Source organism: Canis lupus, chromosome 26, assembly GCF_003254725.2.
Source record: "Canis lupus dingo isolate Sandy chromosome 26, ASM325472v2, whole genome shotgun sequence".
In the NCBI taxonomy this organism is placed as follows: Eukaryota; Metazoa; Chordata; class Mammalia; order Carnivora; family Canidae; genus Canis; species Canis lupus.
Window position 1 is genome coordinate 37,149,275 of NC_064268.1, and position 17,906 is coordinate 37,167,180.

Below are 17,906 nucleotides of genomic sequence, written 5' to 3' on the forward strand. Positions count from 1 at the left end.
ATCGTCCATTTGCTATTCTCCCCCTACCTGCTTTGCAATTCTGTGCTTTATCTTGATTAATATGAATGATAAGTTGTTTACTGAAGTAGTATTAAATAATGTGATACAATAAGTCATTTTAAGTTTAAACACTTTTCAGACTTTAATAATGATTTTCAACCTTAGTTTTTTATAGGAGCTTTTCACAGTAACACTATTTTACTACTGTTTCTTTAAGAAAATACTGTACACAGAACTAAAATTCCAGTTCTTCCAAAATTATACTCCAGATGTAGATAGGATTTGTAAAACTGCTAATTTTAGGATTTGTGTAACATTTTGTAGGTTTAGCATGCTTTTGTGTAAATGCATTTATTGTTTACTCCTCATAAGGATCCTGTGAAGAAGACAGGGTAGGTATTGTCTTTATTTTCCTGAGGAAACAAATCAGAGTTGGTATTTTGACTGTCAGCTTTCAACTCCAAGTCTTCTGATTGTGTGGTCTTTGCCCTATAGCCAGAATCTTAAATCATTTGTCCTGATTTGAAATGGCTTTTATACCGTTTTTGATGTATTTTTTTAATTGTAATGAAATCATGCTACCCTTAATTTATTTATTGTTTTAAAGATTTTTATTTATTTATTTGACAGAACACAAGCAGGGGGAGTGGGAGAGGGAGAAGCAGGCTCCCCGCTGAGCAGGGAGCCCAGTGTGGGGCTCGATCCCAGGATTCTGGGATCATGACCTGAGCCGAAGGCAGATGCTTAACCAACTGAGCCACCCAGGCTCCCCTCATGCTACCCTTAAAAAACAACAACAACAACAACAAAAACAAACCTAAGGATACTAGAGTGAATACCTGTTTACCTACCATTCTGTATATCGGTCTTTAAAGTCACATTAACGTACTTTATACTTTTCCCTACAGGGAAGAAAAGCATTTGTGTCCAGAGTGTTTAAACACATGCAGAGATTCACATGCCAATAATAACTTTAAAATATTGTAAATTCTTTTTTCTCTTGAATATACTTTTAAGTTTTCTGCGAGTAACTTTCAACTGTCAGATGGCTTCATGTTACTATTTACCTTCTATCTCTAAGTCAAATGCTTACACTTTCCTGAAATCAACACATGTCCTAGGGAAGGAGACTTCATACCTCATTTATTCAGCAGCATTAATGAATGCATGGCTGCACACACTAGATTTTTTCTTTAGATAGGGTTGGTTGTTTTTTTTAATAGCACATGAATTACGTTTTTTTGTTTGTTTGTTTTTTTGTTTTGTTTTGTTTTTTTAGCATTTGTAATACTTATATTTTCTCTAAACATGCTGTGTATGCCTGGTTTCTTCTGCAAAGAGATCTGTGCAGCTCAGGGACATCTCTTAAGCACCTCTGTTATGGAACTCCTGCATACATTTATGCCAGCTACATATTCCTGTTTTAGGGGGAGGGGGTCTAAGGCCATCACTTTTTGCTGCTATTTCTGTCTCTTAGAGGTACTCTGCCTTTATGTGTTCTGATTCTGACATGTTTGCCTGAAAAATAAGTAACCAAGCTTTTGAGGAATTACGTATTCAATACAAGTCCATAAATTTTTGCAGGAAGCCTTATGTGTAAAGAGCACAGCTGTAGTGCAGATGCCTTTGACAGTTATTTTGGATATGCTGTGGCCTTTGCTTATTGGGTTCATAGGTTGGAGCATTGTTGTTACCATTGAATAAATGAGGGTATTACAATAATTATATTTTAAGGGAGAAAAGTTACTCTGATACTTTCCTTTGTACTAATGTTGCTCTGATTTACTCTGTTGTTAAGCTGGATTTAAATATTAATCATTCAAGGTCAAATTTCTAATGTATATATGTTCTTCAGTGGGTACAACCCAGTTACCATAACAATTTAGTGAAATAACTATAATGGAATTTTTCTTTTGAATTTGGCTTTTCTTTTTTATTTTTTTTTTCTGTCCACCAGGGAGTAACTATTCCCAGTCAGAGGCGCTATGTGTATTATTATAGCTACCTGTTAAAGAATCATCTGGATTATAGACCAGTGGCACTGTTGTTTCACAAGATGATGTTTGAAACTATTCCAATGTTCAGTGGCGGAACTTGCAGTAAGTGCTCTAAATTTTCATCCTTCCAGTACATGGAACACTTTTCTAGACATATCTAGAAGTTTACATTAAAATTTAGAAAGAAATTTACCATACTTAATTATCCAGGGGTATATATTTCTGAAGTATCCAAACTAAGTAAGTAGCTCAGTAGTTTAGCACATTGGGCTAAGGAAGCCAAGAGCAATGGATTTTAATGTCTTAGAAGCTAAATTATACTTAAGAAAAAAATATTCTTTGCTGCCTCTACCAAATGCAGCCTAAATTGTAACCAGCTGACTAAAAAACCTATATCCCATTAGAGATCCAGCATCAGAGTGGCAGTGGGATTCATTAGTTTCCTGGTGTGGAGGCAGGGACCAATTCCTTCCTATCTTAGGACAACTAGATGTTGATAGTAATGGTGACAGGGTCAATCAATACAGAGGAAGAAATTATAAGACATGGTGACCAGCTGAAGTCTGTCAAGTGAATAGGGTTGAGTCAAAGTGTGTATTAGAGACAACCTGGATGTAGATCCCAGTTCCTCCTGGCTCTGTCCTTACTGGATTATGTAACCCCAGATACACCATCTACCTGTCTTTGTATTTGCTCATCAGTAAAATGAAGATACTTTGACATCTGAAACTTTCTAGATATGTACTAAATAGAGGTCATGTCGGTGATGCCTGCCTCGCACTGATTTCCCTCTTACCCTAACCTCTGTGAGCCTCCCTCAGTCGCCCCTGTCCTGTTTTGCTTCTCTTCTATTCTAGACTGATAGAAGCTTTCATACTTGATACCTTAGACCCAACTATTGTTGCTCTTACCTGTAACGGAATTTTATATCAGTTTCTTCCTGGCAGTGATCAGTCATGTGTTCTTGTTTAAGAAATACGTTTCATTTATTTAGAGGCAATTTTGTGGTTTGTAGATAAGAAACTACTATAGTATTTCTTCTAATACCTCGAATAGTATTTCAGTGAGATTTTGTAATTTGCTAATGATTTTCGGTTATCTTTAAGTTTTGCTTCTTTGCTTCTGATTTATGTGATTAACAAATTTCTATCCTTAAATTAACCTATACTGAGGAAATTAATTTCTTGGTGGTTTTCATCTTTCTTATTTAGGTATAATCCCCTTCATTGTATCTTGCTTGTGTTCTTAGAGCTGGACAACTTTATCATAGGCCACAGATTTATTAATATAGCATGTTATAGGCTTCTAGGAGACCTCATTGATGGTTTCGTCCTCTCAGTACAGTTTTTTTAATTAAAAAATTTTAAGGGATCTCTGGGTGGCGCAGCGGTTTAGCGCCTGCCTTTGGCCCAGGGTGTAATCCTGGAGACCCGGGATCGAATCCCACGTCAGGCTCCCGGTGCATGGAGCCTACTTCTCCCTCTGCCTATGTCTCTGCTTTTCTCTCTCTCTCTCTTTCTGTGTGACTATCATAAATAAATAAAAAAAAAATTTTTTTAAATGTCTCTCATGAATAAATAAATTCACAGAGAGAGAGAGGCAGAGACACAGGCAGAGGGAGAAGGAGGCTCCACACAGGGAGCCTGATGTGGGACTTGATCCCGGGACTCCAGGATCATGCCCTGGGCCGAAGGCGGGCGCCAGACCGCTGAGCCACCTAGGGATCCCTGTCTCTCAGTACAATTTTTAAAAGTGCTGATAAAAAGGCACAGTACAAGGGACTGTGGTCCCTGGCACTGTTGTAGTGCCCCATGGTGACAGGTGGGGTTGCTACACTGCTGGTGAGCACAACACGATGTATACACTTGTGGGATCACTGGGTTGTTTCCCTTAAACTGATGCAACATTGTGTGTCAACTATATGTCAAAAAATAATGAGATTTTGGATAAACAAAAAGACTTCTAGATGCAAGGCACTGGAGTAACAGAGATGATTGACATGGGAACTTTACAAATTCATAGAAGGAAAAAGAAAGGGAAAATTCTCGCTTGTTCTAAAGGATAGGTACCAGGTGTAAGGGCCAAAAGAAAGGTACAACATCTTAGGGAGATAAAAGAATAAAAACACTCCATTTAATCGTCTTCGAATCTAGTGTGATTTTTTTTTGTTTTGTTTTTTTCCCCACTTTGGCCTCTAGCAAAAAATCTATCAGCTCTGTTCTGCCTGCCTATACTTAAACAGTGTGGGGGTTTTTGTTTTTGTTTTTGTGTTTTACCTCTTAACATTGCATTTAAACTAAAAATTACTGACTACTGAAAACTTTTTCTTCTTCTTTTTTTTAATTTAAATTTATTTTTTATTGGTATTCAATTTGCCAACATACAGAATAGCACCCAGTGCTCATCTTGTGAAGTGCCACCTCAGTGCCCATCACCTAATCACCCCCACCCCCTGCCAACCTCCCCTTCCACCACCCCTGGTTCGTTTCCCAGAGTTAGGAGTCTCTCATGGTCTGTCCCCCTTTCTGATATTTCCTACTCATTTTTTCTCCTTTCCCCTTTATTCCCTTTCACTATTTTTTATATTCCCCAAATGAATGAGACCATACAATGTTTGTCCTTCTCTGATTGACTTACTTCACTCAGCATAATACCCTCCAGTTCCATCCATGTCGAAGCAAATGGTGGGTATTTGTCGTTTCTAATGGCTGAGGAATATTCCATTGTATACACAGACCACATCTTCTTTATCCGTTCATCTTTTGATGGACACCGAGGCTCAAAAAAAAAAAAAAACTTCATTACTAATTTTCTAGTTCTCCATTTATGCACTGTGATTTAATACTATGTAATGAAGCTATATTATAAGTAATACATAATTGAATGGGATGCTATATGTATAAATTATAAATGGTGTATTCAGAAAAATAAAAGTTTTGGGGGTTGTCAGATAGTTTCATGGAGGGGATCCAGCTCTTCACTGAGCAGTGGAGAAGTATACTGTTAGATTGGCATTGAAACTGAAGGATTACAGGCAATAGGAAGTAGCCTGACTTAAGGCATAGCAGTAGGAAATGAACTGGACACAGAACAGAAGAGGGTGGGATGTGTGGCTGGCTGTCACAGGACCCTGAATTGGGATATCAGACCCGATTTGAGAGATACTCTGGCAGTACTAGAGGCTTACGCTCTGTTTTAAGTCTGGCTGTGTAGGAAGTGGTAATTGCAAGATGGGGGGCTAGTGGTAGAAAGGATTCCGGTTATGGGACTTGCCATAAGCCAGAAGTGCTTTGCTAAGGCATTCACGTGGGATTTGATTGCTTTTTCCTTTGCCGTTTATATCTAAATATATTGTCAGTTTTGATTCTGGCCATGTGAATAATTCCCAGAAAAGGGATGAAGGAAAAATGAATCTCACTGAGACTTGGAGACATGAATGTTTTTGGTTTTAAACCTGTTTTGGTCAGGTGCAGTTGAGCTGTTGATGTGAAGATCCTCAGTGGGTTCTCGAAGGTGTGGGTGAGAGAGAGAGATGTGGTATTTTGGAAAGCACCAGGCAACAGACAAAGTAGTAACTAGCCTTCTGTGTTAATCAGGTACGGGGCTAGAGGGTGGGAAGGGAAAAAGAACAGGACGACTGAGACATGGTGGGTTCTGAGTCTGGGTTCAGGAGGAAGATCAGGAGCAGTGAGGAAGACAAAGAAGCTTCTGCAAAGTTGTTGGGGATCAGCAGCTGGTTTCTTACTGGATTATAGTCCTAATATTCCTAAATAAAGAAAAAGTTACTATACTCTTTACATCTAAAAGGGTTGAAACATTAGTAAAAGATGATCAGTGTGATTTTTCTGTCAATACACAATACAGCATATCAATATGCATATATCAGAACAGTTTAATTCTGATTTTTGTTTATCAGATATTGACTTACATTTCTTTAGAACACAGTCCTATTAAAGAGAAAATACTGTGTGTCTTAGAGGTCAGCAGAACCATGCTGATGTTGGACTTCTGATTAGTTAGGTCTTAGAGATCTAAGATGGGAAATGCATATTGTAAAGGAAATGATTTTCTCTAGTGATTTGAGGGAATCTTTTCCACTTATTTTTATTAAAACCGTTTAGCTTAGTTTTTGGGGCAAATTCCAAGTAATACTGATTTGTAATTAGCTTATGGATTGATCATACAACTGTAGAATTCCTGAAACACAGTTTAGATGTAGTTAAATTGATACCTGGCTTATACAGTTAATATGCTTTTGAAAGTTTTGAAATCAGGATTATCAGATTCTGAACTAGTGTGGTTTGAATTAATAAGATTACAAGTCATTTTCATCCTGGCTGATTTTTATCAAAGCTTTGAAATCATATCTTTTTGTTTGCTTCTTCAAGCTAGACTTCCTAGTGAAATTTTCAGAATCACATAGTCTTATAAAATGGCTCACTGTACTTTGAACCTTGAGTCAAGGAAGTGAAAATGATTGACAGATTGTTAGTGTAATGTTTCCCCTTTTTGAAGTACCCTTTTTCTCATGATAAATGCCTCACAAATTCATATTAGAAAAACTCACTAGGTAGGCTGTTATCAAACCTATTTATTATGTGAGTGCTGATGCTGCTTTAGATACTTCACAGATGAGCCAGCACATCTGTATTAAACTGAAAAATGCATCTAGATTGGATAAGCCTTTTACCTTTTTCTCACTTGTTGGTCATGTTGATAAACAATGTGATACTTCTTTTTGCATCTTTAAGGATGATGCCTTTTGGTGTTGAGGATTTTATGCCTGTTTATAAGTGTGTGCATATTTCATATATATATATGTATGTATGTATGAAATTTTTCATGTACTTTTTGCAAGCTTAGAATTGTATTTCTTAACTGTCTTGGCATATTTCTTTCAAGACCCACTACTTAGTCATAAGGTTAATCACTAACACAATATAATCCTTCCCTTTACTTTAAAACAGACAGGGGCCACAGCCAAAATACTTGTTAATGAAAATGGAGTGTGTTTTGGAGGGAGGAAGATTGTGCTACAGTTTGTGCTTGAGTCTGTTCTATTTCTTTGCAGACATTTCAAATCTTTTTCTTCCTGTTTCTTATGATGATGGCTTTATAATAACTTTAAGAAATAAAATGTGAACTATAGGTAAAATAAGTAATGGTTGATATTTTTATGAATATTGAGTCTTGTGTTTATAGGATTTATTATAATCTGTTATAAATTATATGCTCATGCGTCTTGTGAACATGTAATGATTTGTATTTTGTGGTTTTTGTTACATGGTAGAGACTTTAAAATACTGCAGCAAGTATCTTTTTTTACAGTTCCTTTCTTTGCAGTTCATAGATATACCAGAAAATTATTTTAGCCTTTTAATTATGAATCTAATTTATATTAGATTTTTAACATTTTAATGTTAAAGTTTTGCTGTTATTGTAGTGCCAGAGTCTACTGTGGGGAGTTAGTATTTGTGAAGTAGAACCAGTGAATAAAACCTTGCGTTGAAGATTGAAATTAGGGAAACTTTTGTACTGATTATATTTTCGAACTTTTCTTTTTCATTGATTTGTTTTAGATCTGGGTTAAAGACTCAGAATTACTATATTATGTGTTTTGCTAATATTAACCATTAAAATGGTGTTTGACAGTTTGACATTTGAAGGCATTTCCAGTGAAATGATGCTAACGTGTATTTAACCGTGCAGATCCTCAGTTTGTGGTCTGCCAGCTAAAGGTGAAGATCTATTCCTCCAATTCAGGACCCACACGACGGGAAGACAAGTTCATGTACTTTGAGTTCCCTCAGCCATTGCCTGTGTGCGGTGACATCAAAGTAGAGTTCTTCCACAAACAGAACAAGATGCTAAAAAAGGTTTGTACTTTTATTGGGAACAATATCCCAAATCACTGTATTTTGTATAGTAACCTCAGAACTTTAGCTTAAAATATTTAGGTAGACGGGAATCATTCTGTAAGGAGAGATTACAGGCTATATTTTGTGCCTAACCATCTGGTGAATTGTAATTGGTTTTCTGTTTGATCTGCACACGCTTTGCTTACTTGAGCATTGATGAGCCATTATAATGGTAACAAATCTTATTAGGGGAAAAGTCCTTATGGCGTTGTAATTTTAGATGAATTTTCTGTAAGTTAGGTTATGCAGAGAAATTTTGTAAAAATGTTAAAGATTCTGTACCCCCTTAAATCTGTTATAATCTGGGACTCCTCGGTGGCTCGGCAGTTGAGCGCCTGCCTTTGCCTCAGGGCATGGTCCCGGGGTCCTGGGATCAAGTCCGCATCGGGCTCCTTGCATGGAGCCTGCTTCTCCCTCTGCCTGGGTCTCTGCCTCTCTCTCTGTGTCTCTCATGAATAAATAAATAAAATCTTTTTAAAAAAAGTTATAATCCTTTGAGAAAGAATGATCAATTACCAAGGAAAAGCTAGCAAGGGGCCCTGAGTTTATAAAAGATTTGGTCTCTATGTATAAATAAGCTCTGTCCCATGGTATTATTGTGTGATGACACTTTCCCCCATTTTGGTTTGTTTCTCGAGACCAGATCATTTCATATTTAGCTTCCTCAAATTTATCGAATATTTTGATTTTTAGCTTAGGAGAGTGATAAGTATGCAAAGGAAGTAATAAAGAATGAAAAAATGTATTAAATGTGCAGGTTTAGAAAGTGAGGTTTGCATCTTACTGAGCCATAGTTAGGTAATTCAAGAGCTAATTCTTTTTTTTTTTTATTTTTTTTTTTGTTAAAGATTTCTTTATTCACGAAAGACCCAGAGAGAGAGAGAGAGAGAGAGAGGCAGAGACACAGGCAGAGGGAGAAGCAGGCTCCACGCAGGGAGCCCGACATGGGACTCAATCCCGGGTCTCCAGAATTACGCCCTGGGCTGAAGGCAGGCGCTTAAATGCCGAGCCACCCAGGGATCCCAAGAGCTAATTCTTAAACTCTCTTGATTTAAAATATTGTGTGAACATAAAAGTAAAGTGAGTGTACCTTAGGTGGCATAGTAATGAACAAAAATACTAGCTTTGTATGTTGTTACTGCCTCAATAAACATTCCACATAGTATATTGCCAATCTTTAGACATTCTCAGTAATAGGACTGATTTAGTTTTCCCAATATTTAGCTTTTTTTTTTAAGAAAAAGATGAAGTTTCATTTATTACAAAAATTTTAAGCTCTACCTTGACTTATCTGAAGAAATACTATTTTCTATATCCAGAATCCACATAGCTGGGAAATTTACAAAATGTTAAACTCTTATTTTTTCACTAGAAACCCATTTCCTGCCTATTCTGTATAAATGAAAGTTAAATATATCTTGATAACTTTGGAAAATAATTTTTTAGTAGTCCGGGAAGTGTTAGCTAATGTTTAAAATTAAGGTATTTTTTCTTTTCTATTTGTTATAAGACTGGTACATGTAAATTTTTATTTTTTTATTTAAAAAAAAATTCATTTATTTAATTAGGCTCCACACCCAGCATGGGGCTTGAACTCATGACCCTGAGATCAAGAGTACATACCAACTGAGCTAGCTAGGTGCCTCTAAAATGTTATATTTTATATTTAAAACAGACACCTGCATCACTGTCTCCCTGTATCTTTAGTAGGAGTGTATAAGTTCTCACTTGTAGTTACCATGTGTACATTACTTTAATACATGTAAAATGGAAGATTAGATTAATATTTGTAATATATCATTAACTGGGATTACTTTACATATATTGCCATTTTATGTGATTTTCCCTGCCTGTTACAAATGTTGCTATGATTTAAACAAAAACAGGTTTAATATAATCAGTACCTAAACAGAATCCACATTTTTGGAGATTTAAATATCACTAGCTTATGTTCTTTTGACTCTAAGTAAAAGATATGTACAGTTACTAACTCAGTGACTTTGCTATAATAATTGAAATTAACAAATATATTTTTTTAAAGACTTACATACAGGATTACTAGGTACTATTAAAAGATAAAAAGTCAGGGTAGCCCTGGTGGCACAGCGGTTTAGCGCCGCCTGCAGCCCTGGGTGTGACCCTGGAGTCCCGGGATCGAGTCCCACATCGGGCTTCCTGCATGGAACCTGCTTCTCCCTCTGCCTGTGTCTCTGCCTCTCTCTCGCTCTCTCTGAATGAATAAATAAATAAATCTTTAAAAAAAAAAAAAAAAAGTCAGTTAAACGTAGGATATTTAAGGGTCTTACCATCTTCCTGGGAAAATAGCAAAACTCAAAGGTAAGTTAGAATAACAGATTTAATGGCAATTTAAGGCACCAGGTAAATAAGATGTCACAAAGCTGCACATCATTAGCTGTCAAGTGACCCATACAGGCCAAATTCCAGTCATTAGAAGAAGAGAGAAAGAGAGAACATTTTATGTATTGGTCAGGAAGGGTTAGAAGTGATGAACATCTGTTGTGTTTTTTTTTATTATTAATAAGTAATTTTTTAATAGGCATTTTTTTATAACATAAAAAAGTCAGATTGCTTGTCTCCTTCCCCCATATTATGAACATTTTATTTTATTTGTATATCTTTTTATTGGAGTTCGATTTGTCAACATATAGAATAACACCCAGGACTATGAATGTTTTCAAACACATGCATTGTCGTGTAAGGAACTGAAGCCACTTAGTGTTCTTGTTGCTTCTGAAGTAGAAATGTATCTGCCGTGCTTCCTCGGGAAGTTGTGTTGACATTTCAAGAACCTTTGTTAAAGTAAATTTTGTAATGGTTAACTTGTTGAAACAGCATTAAACCCATATCTGATTATTTAATACACACGTACATACAAACTCAAAGCATTTTATAAAGCTAACATTAGACAAGAAAGGAAATATTTTACTTATGGTTTTAAAACAAAAGTAAGTTATCTTAGAACTTGTGGAATCACATTTTTGGTCTAAAATTTGAACAAAAGAATAAACATGTGTGAGTTAGATGCAACAGATAACCCACAGATTGCCAAGTGTTTGTAGGTTTGTCTTTATTCAGACTGTCAAATGACACGAGCCTTATTTTATTGACTTCTTGGGGCAAATGTTGAATATAGGTTATATGTTTTCTTCTTTAAAAACAATTTAAAATTTGTCTTTTTTTTTTTAAAGGACAAAATGTTTCACTTTTGGGTAAACACATTCTTCATACCAGGACCAGAGGAAACCTCAGAAAAAGTAGAAAATGGAAGTCTATGTGATCAAGAAATTGATAGTATTTGCAGTATAGAACGTGCAGATAATGACAAGGAATATCTAGTACTCACTTTAACAAAAAATGATCTCGACAAAGCAAATAAAGACAAGGCCAACCGATATTTTTCTCCAAATTTTAAGGTCGGTTAAAGAAATTTTAAGGAAGTGGTGGGTGGCTCTTTGTGTGTGTGTGGGGGGGGGGGTTTAGGTGTCTAGCTGGTGAAGGACTTGAATGAGTGAGTTTTAAGTATTATTTAGAAGCAATATTTAGGTATTAATAACTTGAGTTTCTAATAAGGATGTGCACACAGAGTCAAAAGTCAAAAAGCTGCCCCCCCTTTTTAATTTTTTTAAAAATTTTATTTATTTATTTTTTTTATTTTCTATCCCCCCCCCCCCCCTTTTAAAAACCTCTTTCGCTGCTTTTGTTTGGTGACATGTGGGGCAGGGATTGGGAAGGGAACTTCAGTTTATGGGATATGAAGTAGGAATGGGGGAAGAAAGAGGTAGAAGGGAACTCCATCATTTGTGAATGATTCATATGGGATGTTCTTAACTGTTCCTGAGTTTGTCCCTTTCCAATTTATTTTCAACTCCTCAAAGTGATCTTAAAATAGACATTGTGTCACTCATGTTTATACTTTTTAAAGACTTTGTGGTTTTTTGATACGACTTATAAGGACCTGCCTAACTGAGCACAGGCCTTCCTCCTACGTGAGCTCTCGCCATGTCCTCCTGCTGCTCTGAGACCCACCCATCCTGGCCTCTCCTCAGTTCTGCCAGAGGCTGAGCTCTCCTTTCCTCTCCCTGTACGTCTCCACCTGCCGCCGTTCCCTTGCCCTTCCCGCATTTGGCTACCCTTCCATGTGGTAGCCCTGACTTCAGGCCTGGTGCTCTGAGAGGCCTTCTCCCATCATCCTCCTGTTACTCCCTTTCTGAAGCTCTGTCTGCTTCCTCATATAATGGAATTATTTGGATCATTACTTATGTCTATATGTGATGTGTGTATTTCTATTCCTGTGCATTGATAAGAATTTTCCAGATTAAAAAATGTGATTTGTCAATGTTTTCCACTGGTAATTTGCTCTTTTTACCTTCCCCTTTCCTGTTTCTTGTTCTCTCTGACCTCCCCCCTTCCTTTCACCATACCTTCCTCCTTTCTCTCTTACTTTGCAAACATTCTCTCTTACTTGTTTTGCCTCATTCCATTTCTAGAACATGCGGCAAGTCTACCTTTAGCTGATAAGTATGAGAATCTTGCAAGTAATCATAAAAATAAAGGGGGGTTACATATTTTAAGTGAAAGTAAGTCCAGTACTAAGTGCCTTTACTTCTTACAGTTCTTTTAAGTGGTTAGAAGTATCTTTGGATACTATCTTTTGGAATCCGTGGGTTTCCATTACTATCTTTTACCTAAGTCTGCATTTTCCTTAATTAATAGCTTTTAAAGTGTGACTGCTGCTATTTTGTTTCCTTTTTTAATAAGATTAAATATTTATGTTTACAAATAAAAACTATTTCAATTATCAGTAAGCAGAGATATATGATGGTAAGTACTTATGAACAAAGAAAGTAGAAGTGGGATAGAGAATGACCTTGGTGTATGTTTTAGCTCAGTAGTTAAGAGAAGGTGACATTTCATCGGAGGCCTAAATGAGATGAGTGAGCTGTACAAATACCTGGGATGAGAGCTCTGAGACGGGAATAATTCTCATATGTTTGGGGAGCAGTAGATACGCAGTCGTTTTGACTAAAGCGTGGCAGTCGGAGTCTGAAGACATTGAGGTGTTTTCAGCACAGGAAGGATGTCATCTGAATTTTGTCTTTAAAATGTAGACTGGAGGGGTGCCTGGGTGGCTCAGTCCATGAAGCATCTGCCTTTGGCTCAGGTCATGATCTCAGGGTCCTGGAATCGAGCCCCACATCGGGCTCCCTGCTCAGCGGGGAGCCTGCTTCTGCTTCTCCCTCAGCCTCTCCCCCCTGCTCATGCTCGCTCTCTATCTCTCTGTCAAATAAATAAATAAATAAAATATTTTTTAAAATGTGGACTGGAGAGGAAAGTTAGGGAGAGGAGGCAAGAACAGAGATGGGAGGTGAGGTAAGAAGTTGCTACAGTGGTCTCTTCCAGACGGGAGATAGTGGTTGCTTGGACTAGCGGTGGCAGCGCTAGTGGGGCAGTGAGAAGCCATCAGAGTGGGTGGAGGTGGCATTCTACAGGTGGAACTGAAAGGATTTACTGATGGAACGGATGCTGGATGTAAGATGAGGGGAATTGATGCTGATTATTGGAAAACAGGGCAGGGGTTTCACGGCAGATCCTATCAAAACCTCACATCCACTACCTACTTGCCTTTCTGGGCCTTAGCTTCCTGTCCTCCCAGATGGAAATACCTGCCTTGTTGAGTTGTTTGACAGGTTACTCAGCACCGCCTGCAGAGGCCCTTAGATCGTTGTATGCTGTTCTTAACCTCGAGGGCTAATGAGATCCTAACCATCATTATTGCTCAGTGTTTTTATGATACTTGTATTTGTTTAGTATTATTTGTATCAGAAAATGCACAAAGATTCAGACAGGTAGTAAGTGAAACATTCTTTTGGAACTCAGCTGTTTTTCATTGAATTTTGTGTTTGAAAATACATTTTGTAAATGACTGATGAACTTCAGTCTCTGTGCATCTCTTGTGGAATTAGTTAATGCTTGCAGCTTCCGCTTATTAAAGACGAGTATGTTAACTAGTGTATGTTTTCAGTGTGTAACAAGAAAACCTAGAGGAAAACTGAAGAAGAGGGTCATTGAAAAGACATTGCCTTTTCGAGATCCTGTGTGCCACAGCACTTTTAAAAACGAACCTGCTAAAAATATGTATCTTTGCCAAGTAATTTAAGATTAGTCAGATTCCTGGACTTTCCATTTAAACTTTGCCTTTTTTTCTCTAGGTGAAGCTGTACTTCACAAAAACTGTAGAGGAGCCATCAAACCCGGAGGCTAGCAGTTCAACTTCTGTGACGCCAGATGTTAGTGACAATGAACCTGATCATTATAGATATTCTGACACCACTGACTCTGACCCAGAGAATGAACCCTTTGATGAAGATCAGCACACACAAATCACAAAAGTCTGAATTTTTTTTAATCAAGAGGGATAAAACACCATGAAAACAAACTTGAATAAACTGAAATTGGACCTTTTTTTTTTAATGGCAATAGGACATTGTGTCAGATTACCAGTTATAGGAACAATTCTCTCTTCCTGACCAATCTCGTTTTGCCCTATACATCCACGGGGTTTTGACACTTGTTGTCCAGTTGAAAAAAGGTTGTGTAGCTGTGTCATGTATATACCTTTTTGTGTCAAAAGGACATTGAAAATTCAATTAGGATAAATAAAGATGGCACTTTCCCATTTTATTCCAGTTTTATAAAAAGTGGAGACAGACTGATGTGTATACGTAGGAATTTCTCATTTTGTGTTCTGTCACCAACTGAAGTGGCTAAAGAGTTTTGTGATATACAGGTTCACATCCTACCCCTTTGCACTTGTGGCAACAGATAAGTCTGCAGTTGGCTAAGAGGAGTTTCTCGAGGGTTTTGCTACATTCTAATGCATGTATTCGGGTTAGGGGAACGGAGGGAGTGCTCAGAAAGGGAGATCTGTCATGCTGAACTCTGGACCATAGACCATCTCCAGCTATTTCATGCACCTTTCTTTAGCATGCTACAGTTATTAATCTGGACATTTGAGGAATTGGCCGCTGTCACTGCTTGTCGTTTTGTGCATTTTATTTTTTTTAAAGCATATTGGTGCTAGAAAAGGCAGCTAGAGGGAGTGAATCTGTATTGGGGTACAGGAATGAACCTTCCACAACTTCTTCTTAAGAATCCACAAATGAAGGGATATTAAAAATAATGTGGTCATAGATGAGAAACACAGCAACAATGACTTAACCATATAAATGTGGAGGCTATCAACAAAGAATGGGCTTGAAACATTACAAAAATTGACAATGATCTATTAAATATATTTTTTTTCAGTTGTAACGACTGCTCCATCTCCTGTGTAATCAAGGCCAGTGCGAAAAGTCAGATGCTATTAGTACTACATCAGTCAACAACCTACACTTAACTTTATTAGTTTTCAATCATATACCTGCTGTGGATGCTTCATGTGCTGCCTGCAAGCTTCTTTTTTCTCAATTGAATATAAAATATTTTGTAATGCTGCACAGGAAATTTCAATTTGAGATTCTACAGTAAGCGTTTTTTTCTTTAAAGATTTATGATGCACTTACTCAATCCAATAGCTGTCAGCCGTTCCGCCCTTTTGACCTTACACATTCTATTACAATGAGTTTTGCAGTTTTGCACATTTTTTAAATGTCATTAACTGTTAGGGAATTTTACTTGAATACTGAATACATATAATGTTTATATTTAAAAGAACATTATTTGTGTTAAAAAGGAAATTAGAGTTGCAGTAAATTTTCAACACTGCACAAATAATAAGGCATTTACTTTTTCAGTAGAAATTGTCCCACATAACGCTTTTATCGGTTTTTATTGAAAGAATAGATTTTTTTTTTTAATGTGCAGTGTTGAATCATTTCTTCATAGTGCTAGAGTTAGGACTAGGGCTTCAATTTAACTTCTTAAATATCATATATTTGATATGCCCAGACTGCATATGATTCTAAGCAGAGTACAACTACTATTGTAAAGCTAATGTGAAGATACTATTTAAAAAAAGTTTTTCCCCCACAGAAATTTGGTGTCTTTCAAATTATACCTTGACCTGGAGACATTTAAATATCCAGCCAATTTATTTCTAAATGGTGTAAAATCTCATTTTCAATAACTTATTGGTGCTGAAATTGTTCACTAGCTGTGGTCTGACCTAGTTAATTTACAAATACAGATTGCATAAGACCTACTAGAGCAGCATTTATAGAATTTGATGGTAAATAAATTAGGCAGAACTTCATCTAAAATACTCTTAGTAAATAATGTTGACATGTTTTCCATACCTCATCCGTTTCATTCAACAAGTAAAATTTTTAAATTTTTAACAAAGCTCTTAGGATTTACACATTTGTATTTAAACATTGATATATATAGAGAATTCATTGACTGCTCATAAGTTAAATTGGTAAAGTTAGAGACAACTATTCCTAAGATCTCAGCATTGAAATTTATATGCCACCTTATCTTTCATAAAAGCTGAAAATTGTTGACTTAAAATGAAAATCAACTATTCATGTTTTGACGATAGTTATTAATACTGTTATTTGTTACAGTTTTGGGCACAGTATATTAAAACATAACTTGTGTTGTTCCAATATGTAACATGGAGGGCCAGGTCATAAATAATGACATTATAATGGGCTTTTGCACTGTTATTATTTTTCCTTTGGAATGTGAAGGTCTGAATGAGGGTTTTGATTTTGAATGTTTCAATGTTTTTGAGAAGCCTTGCTTACATTTTATGGTGTAGTCATTGGAAATGGAGATATGGCATTATATATATATATTATATATATATAAATATATATTATACATACTACTCTCCTTTATTTCAGTTACCATCCCCATAGAATTTGACAAGAATTGCTATGACTGAAAGGTTTTTGAGTCCTAATTAAAACTTTATTTATGACAGTATTCATAATTAGCCTGAAATGCATTCTGTAGGTAATCTCTTTGAGTTTCTGGAATGTTTTCTTACTTAGACTTTTTGGATGTGCAGCCGCTTACATGTCTGAAGTTACTTGAAGGCATCACTTTTTAAGAAAGCTTACAGTTGGGCCCTGTGCCATCCCAAGTCCTCTGTAGCTCCCCTCAAACATTTTTTTTTCCATAATTACTACAGGGCAGTTGAATAAATAGCATCACCATTCTTTGCTGTGGCACAGGTTATAAACTTAAGTGGAGTTTACCGGCAGCATCAAATGTTTCAGCTTTAAAAAATAAAAGTAGGGTACAAGTTACATGTTTAGTTTTAGAAAATTTGTGCAATATGTTCATAACGATGGCTGTGGTTGCCACAAAGTGCCTCGTTTACCTTTAAATACTGTTAATGTGTCATGCATGCAGATGGAAGGGGTGGAGCTGTGCACCTGCGTGGGGGCTTTAATGCAGTGTTGGGCAGAGTTGCCTTCTACCCTGCCAGTTCAAAAGTTCAATCTGTTTTCATATAGAATATATATACTAAAAATTCCAGTCTGTTAAACAGCCTTCCTCTGATTCAGCCTCTTCAGATACTCTTGTGCTGTGCAGCAGTGGCTCTGTGTGTAAATGCTATGCCCTGAGGATACACAAAAACATATGATGTGTACAGGATAATGCCTCATACCAATCAGATGTCCATTTGTTATTGTGTTTGTTAACAGCCCTTTATCTCTTAGTGTTATAAACTCCACTTAAAACTGATTAAAGTCTCATTCTTGTCATTGTGTGGGTGTTTTATTAAATGAGAGTATTTAAATTGTTTAGATTTATTAACATTTTAAATAATGGGCAGCCAAATGTGAAAAGTTCTCTGTAAGTTTTGTGGGTTTTTTTTTTTTTTTCCTGCTGTGCTTAAAAACCTGCACTTATAAAAACACGAGCCTTTGTCAGCTCGGGAGTAGAGTATCAGTCTACTCGTGTTTTGTTTTTTTTTTTCTTTTCTTTCTTTTTATTTTTTAGTCTACTCGTGTTTGAG

At 36.5% G+C, this 17,906-nt stretch overlaps 1 protein-coding gene across 5 annotated transcripts in view; it reads left to right on the top strand.

The window, feature by feature from the left end:
- Positions 1-17,652, top strand: part of PTEN (phosphatase and tensin homolog) — a 106,362-nt gene extending 88,710 nt beyond the window's left edge. For all 5 annotated transcript variants that reach the window (XM_049102000.1, XM_025441428.3, XM_025441429.3 and 2 more), the window contains 4 exons: positions 1,958-2,099; positions 7,707-7,873; positions 11,125-11,349; positions 14,146-17,652. In XM_049102000.1, the coding sequence (XP_048957957.1) occupies positions 1,958-2,099; positions 7,707-7,873; positions 11,125-11,349; positions 14,146-14,331 (720 nt within the window). In that variant the 3' untranslated portion in view covers positions 14,332-17,652. The remainder of the gene's footprint in view (positions 1-1,957; positions 2,100-7,706; positions 7,874-11,124; positions 11,350-14,145) is intronic.
- The last annotated feature ends 254 nt before the right edge of the window (positions 17,653-17,906 follow it).